General features: G+C 43.7%; 1 protein-coding gene across 1 annotated transcript in view; it reads right to left on the bottom strand.

The window, feature by feature from the left end:
* LOC149323002 (B-cell receptor-associated protein 31-like) overlaps positions 1 to 15681 on the bottom strand; it is a 62544-nt gene that overhangs the window by 29433 nt on the left and 17430 nt on the right. The window contains exons 4-5 of the mRNA XM_089486026.1: positions 10318 to 10465; positions 3345 to 3480 (exon numbers count right to left, since the gene is read on the bottom strand). Of these exons, the coding sequence (XP_089342152.1) occupies positions 3345 to 3480; positions 10318 to 10465 (284 nt within the window). The remainder of the gene's footprint in view (positions 1 to 3344; positions 3481 to 10317; positions 10466 to 15681) is intronic.

Genomic DNA, 15681 nt, shown 5'->3' on the forward strand with positions numbered 1-15681 from the left:
ATTCCACTGTGTGAACTCTGCTAGTAAGATTAAACAATCTTGCTTACTTTCCTGAGTTTCTAACGATCCTTAAGAAAGAACTACATTTCCCAACAGAGAAGGTGTCCCAGGGTCCTGCACTGGGTTTCCATGGCTGAGTGGTGATATGACCCCTGGATTCCTGGAGTCCTAATTCCACAGACAACCCATACATCATTCTGACTCTACACCTCTTTTGAAGTATAGCCCATGCTTATTCCAGATCTTGGGAGAACTCATTTTTGGGGGGACTTGGCTAGTGTCAATATAGGGCAAAGATGGAGCAGAGAGGGCAAAGACAGAGCAGAAGTGCTGAAGATGGAGTAAAAGGATTCTGGGATTTGCAGTTCAAAAAAAGAGCAACAGCCCCTCAGCTCTGATTTATTTGCACAACTTCAAGTCTCTTGCAAGAGCAGGCTATAGGGAGCAGGAACTGTAACACCACTTACTGCCTGCTATGCTAGACATTTGCTAGTACAGCAAGCTAGAAGAGTCAAATCACCCACAAAAGTATTCCTGGAAAACACAAGGCATCAGTGTGTGGTTAACTCATTGGTAAGGTTACTGTCATAAAAGGAGAGCTGGTGTATAGAGTGACCGACAAGCTCTTGGCCTTATAAGATTACAACACCAACCAATAAATAAAGGTATCCATAAATATCAGCTCTGAAGTCTCAGGGCAGAAAGCATAGAACTGAGAACATGGAAATGTCCACGAGGAGCTTTTCATCTGTATTTCCACCTGCACAGCAGACGCCTCCAATCAAAGGTGTCACAAACCACCTTTAAAACCCTGGGGAGCCTTAAAAGTAGTTTGTAGGACAATAGTTTGTAGGACAGGGTACAGAGTGATAGACAAACTCTTAACCTTACAGGAATGCAACACCAACCAATAAAAGTACCCATAAATCAGGGCTCTGAAGTCTCAAATACATCACTGAAAACCAAAGTCGGCATCACCCATGTCATAATATTTCCAATCACTGTGCATGGATTGTGAGAGCTAGACAGCGAAGAAAACTGACAGAAAGAGAATCCACCAATTTGAAATATGGCACTGGAGAATAGTTCTACTGATACCATGGACTGCCAAAATGACAAATGAATGGATCCTAGAGCAAATCAAGTCTGAACCCTCCCTATCAACTACTGTACTTTGGACATACAGTATCATGAAGGAAGATGACTCATTAGAAAAACTGATAAAGCTTTGTAAAGTGGAAAGCAATAGAAAAAGAGTAAGACTGCATTAGAATTAAAGAAGCCACAGCCTTGAGTCTGCAAAGCCATTGCAGCGATATTAATAACAGGATGTCTTGGAGGTCTCTTATTCAAAAGGTCGCCATAAGCCCAAGCCAATTTGATGGTAATTAACAAGGACGGTACTTAATCAAAGTAAAAAATGTCAAAAGGTTTGGTAAACTCTTTGGCTCAACTTAAATAGCTTCCTGAAATCCCAAACGCCTGAAAACTTCAAGTACATGGAACAACCTCTGGTCCCTCACTCAGGCATAAGAATTTTAAACTTAACTTTCAAAGAATGTCAGTATGGATCTGTAATTTTTTTTTCTTTTCTTTTTTATAACACATTAACAGACTGGTTCTCCAAATCTGGAAAGATCAGCTTCCTCACCTGATTTAGGCAGCAGACTGAGAATCTACGGTATATACTCATGTATAAATCTAGAAATTTTAGTCAAAAATTGACTCCAAAAACCTGAGTTGACTTATCCACAGGTCAATCTAAGTACTGTACTGGACTTTAATTCTTTTTTTTTTTTAAAGGAACCATCCTCTAGTGAAAGGCAAGAGTGTCATCTGTTGTGGAAGCACTCACACCCCCTTTATATTCTCTCGTCCAAGAAGCCTTTAGAATGAGCACAAACAGTTATTATGCCTGCAAGAATTTTGGAAGTTTTCTGGCACTGTTTTTCTTTGCTCCATCCTCTGCATCCTTTGTTACATATCCCTAAGTTTTACTCTTGACTTATCCACAAGTCCACAAAATCTATAAGTTTGGCCCCAAAATCTGCCCTCGACTTAGACATGGGGTCAGTCTATAGTCAGGTATATATGGTACATTTGGGAGAGAGTTCCCTGCCACCTCTGCATAGACATTGGGACTGAGTACATTTATTGGTATGTTTAACCTCTTCTGTTTGGTAAACCCTTTCCTTTTTTCCAGAATCCCCTAATCTGTTTGCATTGCTTAAAAACAACAACAACAAACATTGGTTAAAGAAAATCAGAAAGGACCAGTTTTAGTCCTCTTGATGTGAATCTTCCAAATGCACTCCTAGTGTCTGATACAATTTTTTAATTGGGGAAATGTTTTGCAGGGCTTCCTCTCTATGCCAGCTTTCTCCTATAGTTATTGTAACTTCTTCCTGCTTGTTATCCCCCATGTTGTCAAGCAGCCATGTCTTTCCTTCTGCTATCTGATTTCCACACCCAAAGAAAGCCTGACAAAGAGACATGCAAGTACGCTTTTGGCACAAAACACAACATTATGCACCAGTGTTCCAGCCTGGTCCATGTAAAAATGTGTTAGGTTAGCAAAGATAATTTGGCAGTCGTTTCAAATTAACTTCTTTTGTAGCCAGGGGAAAACAGAACAAAGATGGAAACTCTGCAACCCTCCAGTGTTATTGAACTCCTAGGTATCATCATCCTCAGCCAGCACAGCCAATGGACAGGAATGATGGAAGTTCCATCCTCATGCAAAATTGCCTCAGCAAGGATAACTCAACTCCCTAATCACACCTCGGGTTTAAAACACAATTTAAAGATCAGAATGCAGAGAATATGAGGTAGCATTGGATTAGATCACAATAAAATATCACAAGACCTGGTCTGCACAGAGTCTGAGTGTACTCGGAGCAGGGGGAACTTTGGAGAAGACACACCTTTTGTCTTGACACATGCACTAATTTTGCCTGGAGTTGTACGCATCTTAATATCTATACAAGAGGGAGGTTTCCTGCACGCCTTTATTTACAGCAAACCATTATCCACTTAAGTGTTAGCAGGAAGCAAATTTAAGAAGATGTTAAGATGCTGCTCTTCTACAGCCGTCTTTCCCAACCTGATGCCTTCCAGGGGCTCTGAACTGCAAATCCCATGACTACTTACCAATGGCTACACAAACTCGGGCTGATGGGAGCTCCATATGGAGAGCACCAAGTTGGGGGAAATTGCTTTTGGGATACACTGAAACCATTAAAACATTTGATGACACAGAAATCACCATCAATCTCACCAAAGCAGAGACAAGAGCACTACCCTCCTCTCTCTAACCCAAGCTCTCAATTCCTCAGCACCAGTACCTTCTTCAGCTTATCGTTCTCCTCCATGTATTTCTTGGCGGCATCGCTGGCTCCTTCAGCCTGTTTCTTGAAAGCTTCGTTAGAGGCCAGGACGGTGGCATGTTGAGAGATCAGGGTGATTAGGCGCCTCAGCAAGCTGCAAGGACAAGTACAGAGGTTGGTTAAGACAGGGGCTTTCAGACTCAACTGACACTAAAGAAAGACTATAACACCAACCTCAAACTACTTTTTAAAAGGTCTCTGACTGCTATGAGCCAAACATACAATTGTCATTAAGACACAGAAAGCTTCCAGTCCCCAAACAGGAATAAAAGTCCTCAGTAGCTGCCAGAAATGCCTAGACTTAGATCCTCTGGGTGTAATGGGTATAGAATGCTGAGAGATCCGGGTTCAATGGTCACTGGATAACTCACTATGATTTGATCTTGTTCTTGTGTGCCTTCAAGTCATTTATGACTTATGGAGACCCTAAGGTGAACCTATCACAGGGTTTTCTAGGGCTGAGAGTGTGTGACTGGCCCATGGTCACCTAGTTTCCATGGCTGAGTTAGGAATTGAACCCCATTCTCCAGAATCCAATTCCCATGCTCAAATTATTACATCACACTTCCTCTCCTGATCTGCTCTACAGGGATGGTTTTGTGAGAAAAATGGAAGATAAAAGGTAGAACTACATTTGCAGCCTTGAGCTCACTATAGCAAAGGCAGAATATAGTGGTGCCAGTATGAGTGTTGAACTATGACTCTGGAGAGCAGAGTTCGATTGCTGCTCGGCCATGAAACCCAGTGGGTGTCTGTGGGCAATCACACACTCTCAGCCTCAGGGGAAGTTAAAGGCAAACCCCGTCTGAATAATTCTTGCCAAGATAACCCTATGATAGTGTTGTCTTAAGAGTTGTCATAAATTGGTAACAACTTGAAGACACACAACACACACACACACACACAAATTGACAGGTGACTTGAGGGCACATACATATCCCAGGGCTGTCCCACTGACATGGAAACTAGTGCCACTGATCACTGGGGCTCTCCACTTTAATGCCTTTTCAGTTTCTTCCCCTACAGCCTCAGAAGCTGGTCCAGAGACATTAGACCTCCTTTTCTGTGTCTTTCCATCAAAAACCCTCCTGCAACCACTGGGTTGTTCTCAAAGTTCTTGTCCTTTAACATGGACTTCCTCTCTGATGTCTAAATCCTCCCTTGGCACCACTAGGGGGCATAAAAATCAAATCAGCATTGTTTTTCAGAGAGAAACCAGTGTCTCCCCACACATCACATCAAGTTGGGATTGACAGCCTTCTCCACTTCAGCTGCTCTTTCCAGAGGCTCCTTCCAAATGCTACAAAGGCAGGGACAAAAAAACAACAACACTCTTCCTCCAGACATGTACCTTCCACTTGCACAGCAAGCCTTATCAACTCTCCACCCCAGTTCCTACTGCCTTGATTCTCCCAAAGGTAAAACTGTCATGTCTAGGAGCTACCAGAACAGACATGCTCTGACAAGGTGGTAGTAGGAAAGCAGCAAGAATATCATTTGCAGACTCCACTTAGGCCTACCATTGGCAGCATTGCTGGGGTTTCTGCTATCCCAACAAGATGCTTCGTAGCCATGGCCCAGCATGCAGGCTGGAGGAGAGGACAACTGCATTCAGTATTGGCATAACTAGGCGCTGCTTTTTCTGATACCCTCAAAAGAAAGTGTAGCTGATGCAAGTGAACAAGAACATCCACTAGTTTTACGGCTTGCAGTATTAGCATACCAGCTAGATCTCCTACACTCAACTCCCACTTCCCAAACTGGACTCCAAATAAGAGGAGGCTTTGCAATTATCCCCTGACAAAAGGTTCCATTCGGTTTTAGAAAAAGCTTCTGCTGATCTATTTTTTAAAAAGATGGAGTATAATGGACAAGCTCTTCCTTCCTGGTAATGATCACCTTATGAATCAGCACATGTAGAAGCAATTTGATGCTAAGCAATTATAGCTGTGCTGGTTGGAGTACCAGTGACACTCTCTCATGCTCTTTGGTCTCGTTCACACGACTGAATTTTAGTGCTATGATTCCAATTTAACCCTCACGGTCCCAGCCTACAGAATCCTGTGATTTGCTGTTTCACACGTGGTCTTTAGAAATCTCAGCCAGAGCTCTAGTACCTCTGACCAAATTACAAACCCTAGGATTCCACAGGATGCAGACATGGCGTTTAAAACGGAGCCACAGCCCTACAATTGTGTAGTGTGAAAGAGAAAGAAGGAAAGCAGAGCTTGGGGGGAAATGTGTTTTTTTACCACGTTCCTAGGATCAAACACTGATCAGAATGGTGACTATAGTCAAGAAATCAGAAGACTAGGAATGGGAAGGGCAGCTATGCAAGAACTGGATAAGACCCTAAAGAGTAAAGACATACAACTGAGCACTAATGTCAGAATCATCCAAGGAATTGTAATCCCCATCACCATATACAAATGTGAGAGCTGAACAGTGAAAAAAGCAGATGAGAAGAAAATAAACTCATTTGAGATGCGCTGCTGGCGAAGAGTGCTGAGCATACCTTGGACAACCAAAAGACAAACAAATGGGTCTTTGAACAAATCAAACCAAAACTCTCCCTGGAAACCAAGATGACGAAATTGAGGATGTCATACTTTGGCCACATCACAAGAAGACATAACTCACTTGAAAAGACAATAATGTTAGAAAAGGTGGGGGGTAGGAGGAGAGGAAGACTGCACACCAGATGTCTATATTCAACTAGGGAGGTCACGAGAATGAATCTACAGTGTTCCCTCGGATTACATGAGGTATCCATTCCGGACCCCCCCCCCCCCACGTAAGCCGAATTCTGCGCATGCTCAAGCCCCATTGGAATGAATGGGGCTTGTGCATGCAGTGGCGCACACACGCACACCATGGGCACACACTCCATTCATTCCAATGGGACGCACCGCCCTGTGCACTCCTGCACGGTGCGCCCACATAGGTTTAAATTCGCGTATAGTGCACCCGCGTATGATGCGAGCGCACTGTACAAGAATTAAGTAGAGCCATGGAAGATAGGGAGGCTTGGAGATGTCTCATCCACAGGGTCTCCATGAGTCAGGACTAACTCAAGGGCAGGTAACAACAACAACATCCTTCAGTCAGCATAGCCAGAACTGTTTTTGTAGTACCAAAAAGTAACTTCTCCAAGCTCTGGAAGGGCAACACTTGGAGGAGATGCCACACATATATACAACTAAGAATCCCTGCCCAATTCAAGAGCCATTCTGAGAAGGCCCAGCATCCATCTTTACAGCTTCTTCAAATATGGAGCACAGAAGCAGAAGCCTCAGGTCCAAGCACTGCCCTCAAGGTTAGAACATCCTGTCCTCTGTGCCTCAGCACCCAGAGATGAACAATGCGGCTCACATCCCTCTCCCCACCCCAGCTGCAGTGTCTAGCTGATTCCCTTTGTATGCAGCGCTGTGTCCAGACTGCTGATTTAACCGATAGGCATTGTCTCCCTCCAGCCAGCTAGGGGCAGCTGGCAATTAAACCTAATAGCTGGAGAAGCAGCCACAAGTGTTGACAGTGCCAGGACGGAAGGGCACAATTGTCTTGTTCAGCTGGACTGAGGATAGTTGCCACCACTAGTGTAAGTTGATAGAATGGAAGCCAAACATGACAGCGCCTTAGCGATGGGAAGAAAAGACATTTACTTTTAGGAATCTCACTTCAACTTGTTTCTTGCTGCCAAATCCAATCACCTCTAGAAAAGAGGTGGGCACACCAAGCTCATAGGACATACGCAGCCCACCTCCCTCATTTGCTGCTGCTAACACACTGCCCCTGAAAATTGATAACAGCATCACAAAAGTAAAATAAATAAATAAAAGATAGACACTGCAGCACTACAATTTCTCTTATTCTAAACCAGAGGAAAGGAGACAATCTGTTCTGCACATTAATATAATCTTGGACCAGATTTCTGCTGTTGCACTATGGACCCTGGTAAGATCTAACATACCCTACTGTTCCCTCAGATATGCTCAGCTCTGTTGCAGAAGATCAGATGGCAGGGCCAAAATCCGTGTGGACAGCACATTCCTCTGATCTGAGCAGCCCTTATTGTAACCCAACATGTGCACTATTTTTCTGGCTGCTGGCAAACAAAAGCATTCTGTACACACTCACAGTTGTTACTGGTTCATTTCACCGCTAAGCCAAAAGTGAGTAACTACTAGTTGTTGAGGTGGGACATACTTGTATTATGTGACCTCAGGAATATGCTGTATCACCACCCTGCTTAGTAGCACTGGGGGGGGGGGGGAGGGGTGTTCACCATGTTTTCCCTCCCACTGGCTTTTTGGGGGTCCAGAAGAAGCCTATTTTTCAACCAAGAAATGATTGGGAAGATTGGAAAAATGTCTCTCCTTGGCCTAAAACTCACAGGAAGGACAAAAATGTAGTGAGGACCTCACCTAAGCCAGCAGGGAGCCATTGGGATTATTTTGTTTAACAATGTTTTGGCAATGTTGCTGGGAGCTGGTGCACTGTTACCATCCCTATTCTAGTTCTTTGTGAGCTCTGAGTTACCTATGCCTCCATGAATGAGTAGAATAACCAGCCTTTAGTAAGTTAAGAAAAATGCTATTGGTCTGCCACCTTGTGGCTAGTAGCAGCACAGGTCAGCCTCGTCCTGGGTTTTTATATTTTCAAAAATGGAGGCAATCAAACTTTCGTAACTTTCTTGTTCCAAGTATTCTGAGGGGTTACTCCAGGTAAAAACCCAAGTCAGACCCACATTACATGGCTGGGCAAGTACTACAGCCAGTTGTTCAGCCTAGTACCTGCAGGAGGTTGAACTGAGCTTCTGCTGCTTTTTGCTGTCAAAATCTGGTGGCACAAAAAATAAATAAGAGCACTATTCCTTTAGATGTGCCATTTTAACTTTTAATGAGACAGAACAAATCCCTTGACTGCCTTTCTGAAGACCAGTGTCACAGTTCCAGGAGTGTAGATGTACTCTTATTCAAAGGTGATCAAGGAGTGTATGCCTTCCTTAAATAGCTTGGACTTCAACTCCCAGAGGCCCCACGAAACATGCCTCATGTTCAAGAATTATGGTAGTTGAAATCCAAAACACCTGGAGACCCAAAGGTTGAAAACTATGCGATCTGAGGAAAAATAACACTGAAAGGAAATGTGCCACATTTTGTGCTGCCATGCCACAGAAATTCAGTGGCACAATCAGTGGTGACAGGGACCCTTGAAGGTACCAAACATTATTAAACCTACATTGCTGAAGTTAAGGAGCACTGGGAGTTGTGTTTAACCATATTTGGAGGGCCACCCAATTCCCACCTGCATCAGTGGCATATGTTCAATTCATAGAACTTCTTAGTCCGGCACCCCTCATATGAACTGAGTAGATGACCTACAACCTGTTCATCATTCTTCCCGTTTGCTTCAGCATATGATCATGGGTGCAGATTCCTGCTATGTTAAGAACCTCAGCTTTGGGGTTTGAAGAAAAGATTTCAAGGCCCTGCACAGTTCCTTGTCACTCCCGCAAACATGATCAGTTTGGCAAACATGCTCAGCCTTCACAGTACAAGTGCAGTATACAATACACAGTACACAGTCAAATTTCAGCTTTCCCTTTCAAATATTATTTTTGTTATTTGCAACCCACTCTCCTGGGAAACTTTCTCAACCAAGACAACTTTGCAATAAATAGAAATACTATTTAAAAAGTTCATACAATCTATTTTTCCTTCCAATGAACTGGGAGAACCTGGACACACACTGCACATAAAGCATTGCCTAACAAACCAGCTGCAGTTTACAACATGATCTGTCTGCCTCTGCAGGAACCATGTAGATGAGAGCCACTGGGCCAAATGTTCATTTCAAGAAGTTAACCAACTCACCCAAAAATGTATTTTTGGATCAAAACAAAGAGAATCATGCTGCTGGAAACCTCCATGAACAGTGATTCTCCTCTAAAGCAAGATACATGGCCTTGCTCCATCAAAAGGTATCATTTTGTGTTGTTTTTGTAAAGCAAATATGCATTTCTCTTTTGAGGTGAGACAAAAATATATTTTTGACAGCTGTGCGGTCCTGGAAGCCAAGATGAGGCTGTTGTACTTTGGGCACATCATAAGAAGGCATGAATCATTAAAAAAGACAATAATGCTAAGAAAAATAGAATGTAGCAGAAAGAGAGAAAGACTACACACCAGATAGATACTCAAGCAGGGAGGTCACAGGTATGAACCTGCAGGACCTGAGCAGACTAGTAGAGGATAGGGTGTCTTGGTGACATTAAAGGGAGATGACCAGACCTGTCTAGATGAGAGTTGGGAAAGCTTTGGACCTCCAGATGTTTCTGATTTCAGCTCCCAGAACCTGCACCCAACAGGGTCAATGGCAAAACATTGTGAGACCTGTAGTTCAAAACATCAAAGGTTTCTCACCCCTGGCTGCTTTCTAACGAGCAGTGCACAGAGTTCTCCTCGACAGAAGGCCAGGGATGTCCTAGATCCCAATAAGTTCTCTAGAACTTATTGAAAGAATTACAGCATCTTACAGAGGTATTCACCCTCACCCCACTTTGACTTTTCCACATTTTGTTATGTTACAACCTGGAACTGAAATATATTTAACTGGCATGGCTACCACTTGATGTACATAAGATATTGAAGTATGTTTATTTTGACACCCATATGAAGTAAACTTCTGCACATCAAGAGTATGCTAGTAGCATTCCCCAACACATCTGGAAGGCACCAGAGGTTGGGGAATGTTGATTTTTTTGGTCTTCCTGGCAACAGCTTTGCCTTCATAGTGATGTAAACTTGCAGCTGGCACCACAACATTTCTTGTTGGAAGTGAAACTTTTCAAGCACTTCTCCAATCCGTTCCTTGTACCTTCCTAGGGATCTAACTCAAGAGTGCCCCCTCTGCTCCCACAAGTACTCACAAGGCCATCAGTAATGAGAAGCCAGCAATGTAGAGGTTTCGCTGCGCTCTGAAGAGCTTCATGTGAAAATGCTCAACAGCACCAGGATTATTCTGCAGGTTCACTTTTTCAGTCACATCATCGTATTTCCGGATCTCACGGATGGCATCTATAACAGAATGGGGAAAAGTCATGTATACTCTGCATACCTGGAGTTATTTGCAAAGCCCCACTTGAACTCAAGCTTTACCTCTTTACTACAGAGTTATCCCAAGGTCCAGCACTGTTCTGGGAAACTGTTTTTAGTTACTGTCTAATAAGGTTATGAAACAAGGGTCTAAAATCTGAAGTGGGGAGCATACAGCCCTCCCAAGATCACTGGATTACAGCTCCCAGCATTCATCACCATTGTCTAGAAGTGAGATCCTGTGCACTGAAGCAGAGCAGTGAAAATTTCCATGAGCATAGTTATGGTGGGTTATACTAAGCCAGGTACATACTGGAACATATAACTACTTAACAGATGGCAATGCCTCACTTTTTCAGTTGCACAGCTATTATACCTTCATAAAACTCTGATTAGGAGACCTCCTGCTCTAACATCCTATAAAGGGCAACTGCTTTGAAGTTCAGGCTCTTATAAAGTCTAACAGTATTTAAACCAGTGTACATGGCATAGTGCCTTGGTGGCAAACCTTTGGCATGCATGCCAGAGATGCAAAGATAATTTTTCAGGGCATGTGGAGGGTGCAAGGGGGAGGAGAGGTAGCTGAAGGCCCAGAGGGTGCGAGCGGGAGGAGGAGGAGGAACAGGTGTGCACTGATCCTACATTCATTATCCATGAAAAATGAACAACAAGAGTTCATGTAATTTATAAAGCATGGAAGGTGGGGGGTGGGGGTGGACTGTAACTTTGCCAATTTAATCCAAAGGTAACTTTTCTAAGCTCTGGCCATATGAGCCATCAGTCTACCACTTCCTGGGACTCATTGGCAAAGAACTTGATGTTAGTAATGGAGCAGTATGCTCGAAACTGATGAAACCATTCCACTGTAGTATTCATATAAATTGCAGGAAAGTGTTTACACATTTTGATCAAATACTATGACGATTGTGAGCTAAGACAAGCCAGTACTTTGCAACCTCTTTCAAACAAATGACTCTTTATATGGGATAGCAGGGTCTTGTCTGTTAATTTACAAATGAGGAAGCAAGTCCTCCTTCAAAGACTGCAGCTTCCCATAGGGCCAGCAGGGCAGCAGGGAACCGAATGATGCTCTCAGACATGATGAAGTGTTCAAGCAAGCAAACAAGTCATAAAAATGAATTAGCCCGTAAGAATGTGGAAATGTGCCTAGTGGCTTGTCATGCAAACATGGTTAAGCTGATAGCTACTTAGGTCTTCCTACCTAAGAGGAGATGCTAAAAAGTTCTCAGCCCGACCAAGAAGTGAATGACCTAGTTCTAGAGACATGTAACTCACACATTCATCCTGAAGGTGGCACATTGTTTCTCACATTTCTTTAACCCTTCTCAAAAATTATCTGGCATCTGGTCACTGGAATACTGCTCTGCTGCTGTTATCACCTCTAAATAATTCAAAAACTTCCTTCCTTTCAAACTTATTTATTTATTTATTCATTCATTTATTATATTTGTATCCCACTCTTTTCCCAGGACTGGGACTCTTTTTAAGGTTTGGAAACAGTCAGATGGAGTGAGTAGGATGGATAGTCTATTCCAGTGATGGTGAACCTTTTAGAGGCCGAGTGCCCAAACTGCAACCCAAGACCCACTTATTTATTGCAAAGTGCCATGTCCCTCTGGCTTTCTAGTAACAAACTCTGGCAAACTCTGTGCTGGGGCGACGGCACTGGTGCCCACAGAGAGGTCTCTGAGTGTCACCTCTGGCACGTGTGCCATAGGTTCGCCATCACTATTCACTAAACCCCAGTTTCTTCAAAACACCCATTGTCTTGCCAGCCCTGTGAGCAGGTGCATGTCCTGCAAAAAGAGAACACCTTTCTGCAGTTTTCTGTGCTGTCATAGCGATGTAACCGTTTCATCAACAGTGACGAGTCATTCTGAAAAGCTATCACTATATCGCTCAAAATACTGCAAAATCAACTTGGAGGTATCCACTTGATTTTGTTTCTGGTAAGCATTCAAACTTGGCTGACTTCTTCTGAATTATAAACCGAATGCATTCCCAGGATATCTCTAGGGGTCAGCAACTGTAGATGGAGCATAAACCTGAATTATGGTTGTATAGATGGATTTTCCCTGAAGTCCCTGATATTACTCAGTTAGCCTTTCATGACATCTCTTGACTGCTTTTGCTACATCCAAATGTTATTGTTGCTAACTACCCGCACTATTAATGCCACTCCATTTCTTCTTAGATTTATATTTCCTGAGTAATTATCTGACTCAAAATATCCCATTCCTGTCCATTTTACCTAGCTCACCCCAAGTATTGCAATGTTTATAAATTCTATTTCATATTTTACAATGACTAGCTTTTCGATTAATGCTTCTCGCATCTCATGTGCTTATCCGACTTGACTTTCACATTCGAGCAGGTCAACAGCTGAACTTTCTTTCAGGTTGAGTCCAGCTGGATAATTAGCCAAAGCATCAATAGTACTTGCCCTCTGCTGTACCCCAGGAGCTTGTTGAGGGCTTGATCTTCTGGCACTCTCTTTCATTTTGGATGGTCTCATCATAGGTATGGTGACACTGCTGTTGTCTACGAGAAATTCTCCATCAGTGTCACACCTCCCCACATATGCACTACTGTTGCCCCGTAGTTGCCTGGCACATTTAGTTTGGCTCCTCTGTAAAAACCTGTCTTGCCTGGGAAACCCCATCAGCAGCACTGTTACCGTCAGCCTAGCCTCTTGCCTCACTATAGCACACAATCCCACCACTTAATTACCTAGAGCATTCTTATTTACCACAAGCAATCAAGATACTGGTGCACTCTGCAATATCCAAGACTCCAGGCTCTGAAAGTAGGAAGAGATACAGCTGCACAGTCTCTATATATACTGGAAAGGCTGGCCATAAAACAGAGAGGGCAACTGCAAGCTTCCCGATGTTTTTGTACTGCAACTTCTATCATGCACCATTGACTATGCTAGCTGAGGTTGATGGGAAATGCAGGTCAAGAATACCTAGATGGCAATCACTGACCATGAAGCTTGTTCTGTTCCTCTTGATCCGTTCCGAGAACGGAACGAAAGGAGCAGGAACGAGTGCGGAACGAGCGGGGGACGGATTTTACCGCACACTCCAGTCCCTCATGCGTTCCGTTCCCCCTCTCTTCCGTTCTCAGTCCATTCCAGAGGGGGCAATTTTTGAGAACTGTTCAGAACAGTTCTCAAAAAGTGTTCCCTCTGGAATGGAATGGGAACAGAAGAGAGAGGGAACGGAATGAGTGAGGGACTGGAGTGTGTGTAAAATCCCTCCCCCACTCGTTCCGTTTCCTGCTGGACCTTTCTGAGAACGGCCCTGAAGACCTGTGCGGTAAGCTTCCACGCCTGACCTGTAAGAGAGGGAAAGCAGAGCAGAGGCTGACCACTTTGTAATACCATGTACTGAGTTATAAGGCCTAAAGAAGACTAATGACCAGCATCCAATTGCCAGAAAGACCTGCTTGGTTCAGCATCCTGGCTGACAAGAAGGAGGGAAATGCCAAAATATGGGCGTGATATTATATGAACAGCACAGAGTATTTATTACAACAGGCTAACAATAGAATAGAATCCCAAAACAGGTCATGTGAAATTGGTGTAGGAATCATGTAGTCCTACAGATGTTTTGGGGCTTGACGTTCCAGTAGTCTTTGCCAACACAGTCAACGGTGAGATATGATGGGCACCGCAGTCCCACCACACCTAGGGGGTTGCATGATTCTCACTCTGCACCAGGCTGACAGGAACCTAATTACTTTTCCAGCTGCAGCTATACTTGCTCATCTCCTATTCCACCTGGTTCCAGAAAGAGGCCTCTCCCAAGCAATTTTTGGCTGGATTATGATGCAGCAACACAGGTCTTGCCTGGAGCTAACTTCTGGGAGCACATTACACCTTTCACGTGAGCTTTACAGGCTGCTGGTTACTTTGCAGGCCCAACTGGAGGCGTTTGCTTTTAATCTTTAAAGTTTTGGGTGGCCTGGATCCAGGGTACTTAAGGGAGCTTTTTCTCCCCTATCTGCACCCACTCCATGAGCCTACGTTGGCAAAATGAGACATTTACCTCATGAGTCATGACTGCCAGAGGCAAGGCTGGCTGCCACTAAGAAAAAGGCCATTTTTGATGGAACCCTGAGCCAAGACATCCCTCCCAAGAGAGACCTATCAGGTTTGCTACACTGGCATTTAAGTGATTGGCAGTCACGTCTCATGCTTTTGAAAACTAAGTATTTGACTGCTGAAAGTCACTTTCAGATATAAAATGGTGCCATTACCATTTTGTTGTTGCTATTATTGTGGGCCTTCAAGTTGCTTCAGACTTAGGGTTTTCTGAGGGCAGAGTGTGTGTGATTTTTCATGGCTTTTATTTCATTGTTTCATGCCATTTCGAAAGATGGGTATTTCACTGGGGCTATTACACACCTCCAGAGGGCACACTCTGATCCCAGGCTCACAAAAATATTAATGCAGAGGAAGCTATAGCAGGTTGTGCTAAGTTGTTAAGGCTTCAACTGGCAGCAAACTAGCAGCCCATCATCTGAAGACCAGAATTGCTAATTCTAGATAGGCTCATCCCCACTGGCCCCCAATGGATGAAATCGTATCATCTATGAGTACAGCAACGGACTGGAACAACTTCAGTCTGCATCACCATATATGCCAGGGTGGTCAAAATACACCAGGTGGGTCACATGTGCCCCCTGTAACCCACTTTCCTCACCCCTGAAGCCCCTACCAGTTCCCATAATTTTTTTTAAGTAGCAGTATGATTTGGGGCAATTTATGTTCCAAAACCATGCAGAGAGCCCCCAAATGCATTTAAAAATGCTAATCTCATAAACCCCATACGACTCCTAAATACTGCTGTTTCCCCCAGCAATCCCTCTCAAAATGTTATAATTTTGACTGTAGATGAAAAGTGAGATACAGGCATATCTCACTTAACAAGATTTGACAGTGAAGCTTATTTTTTACAAAGTCTTTTGATGCTCCCTCAAGCCTTCCTTTTCCTCCTCAACCTCTGTCTATCTGGAGGTTTTTTAGCAGCATTAATATTGCGAAGGGTGTGCAGTAGGGCTGGAGAAACAATTTTCAGTGTTGGGTTGCAGTAGCATGCCTGCAGTAAGCAATACAGTATGACAACCCTTTATCCTTAGTACCAGTGCCCATGCCTTCACTTACTCATTTC

This window comes from Sceloporus occidentalis, unplaced genomic scaffold (assembly GCF_023333645.1).
Source record: "Sceloporus occidentalis isolate IW3139 unplaced genomic scaffold, rSceOcc1.0.p SCAF_1, whole genome shotgun sequence".
NCBI classification, from domain to species: domain Eukaryota; kingdom Metazoa; phylum Chordata; class Lepidosauria; order Squamata; family Phrynosomatidae; genus Sceloporus; species Sceloporus occidentalis.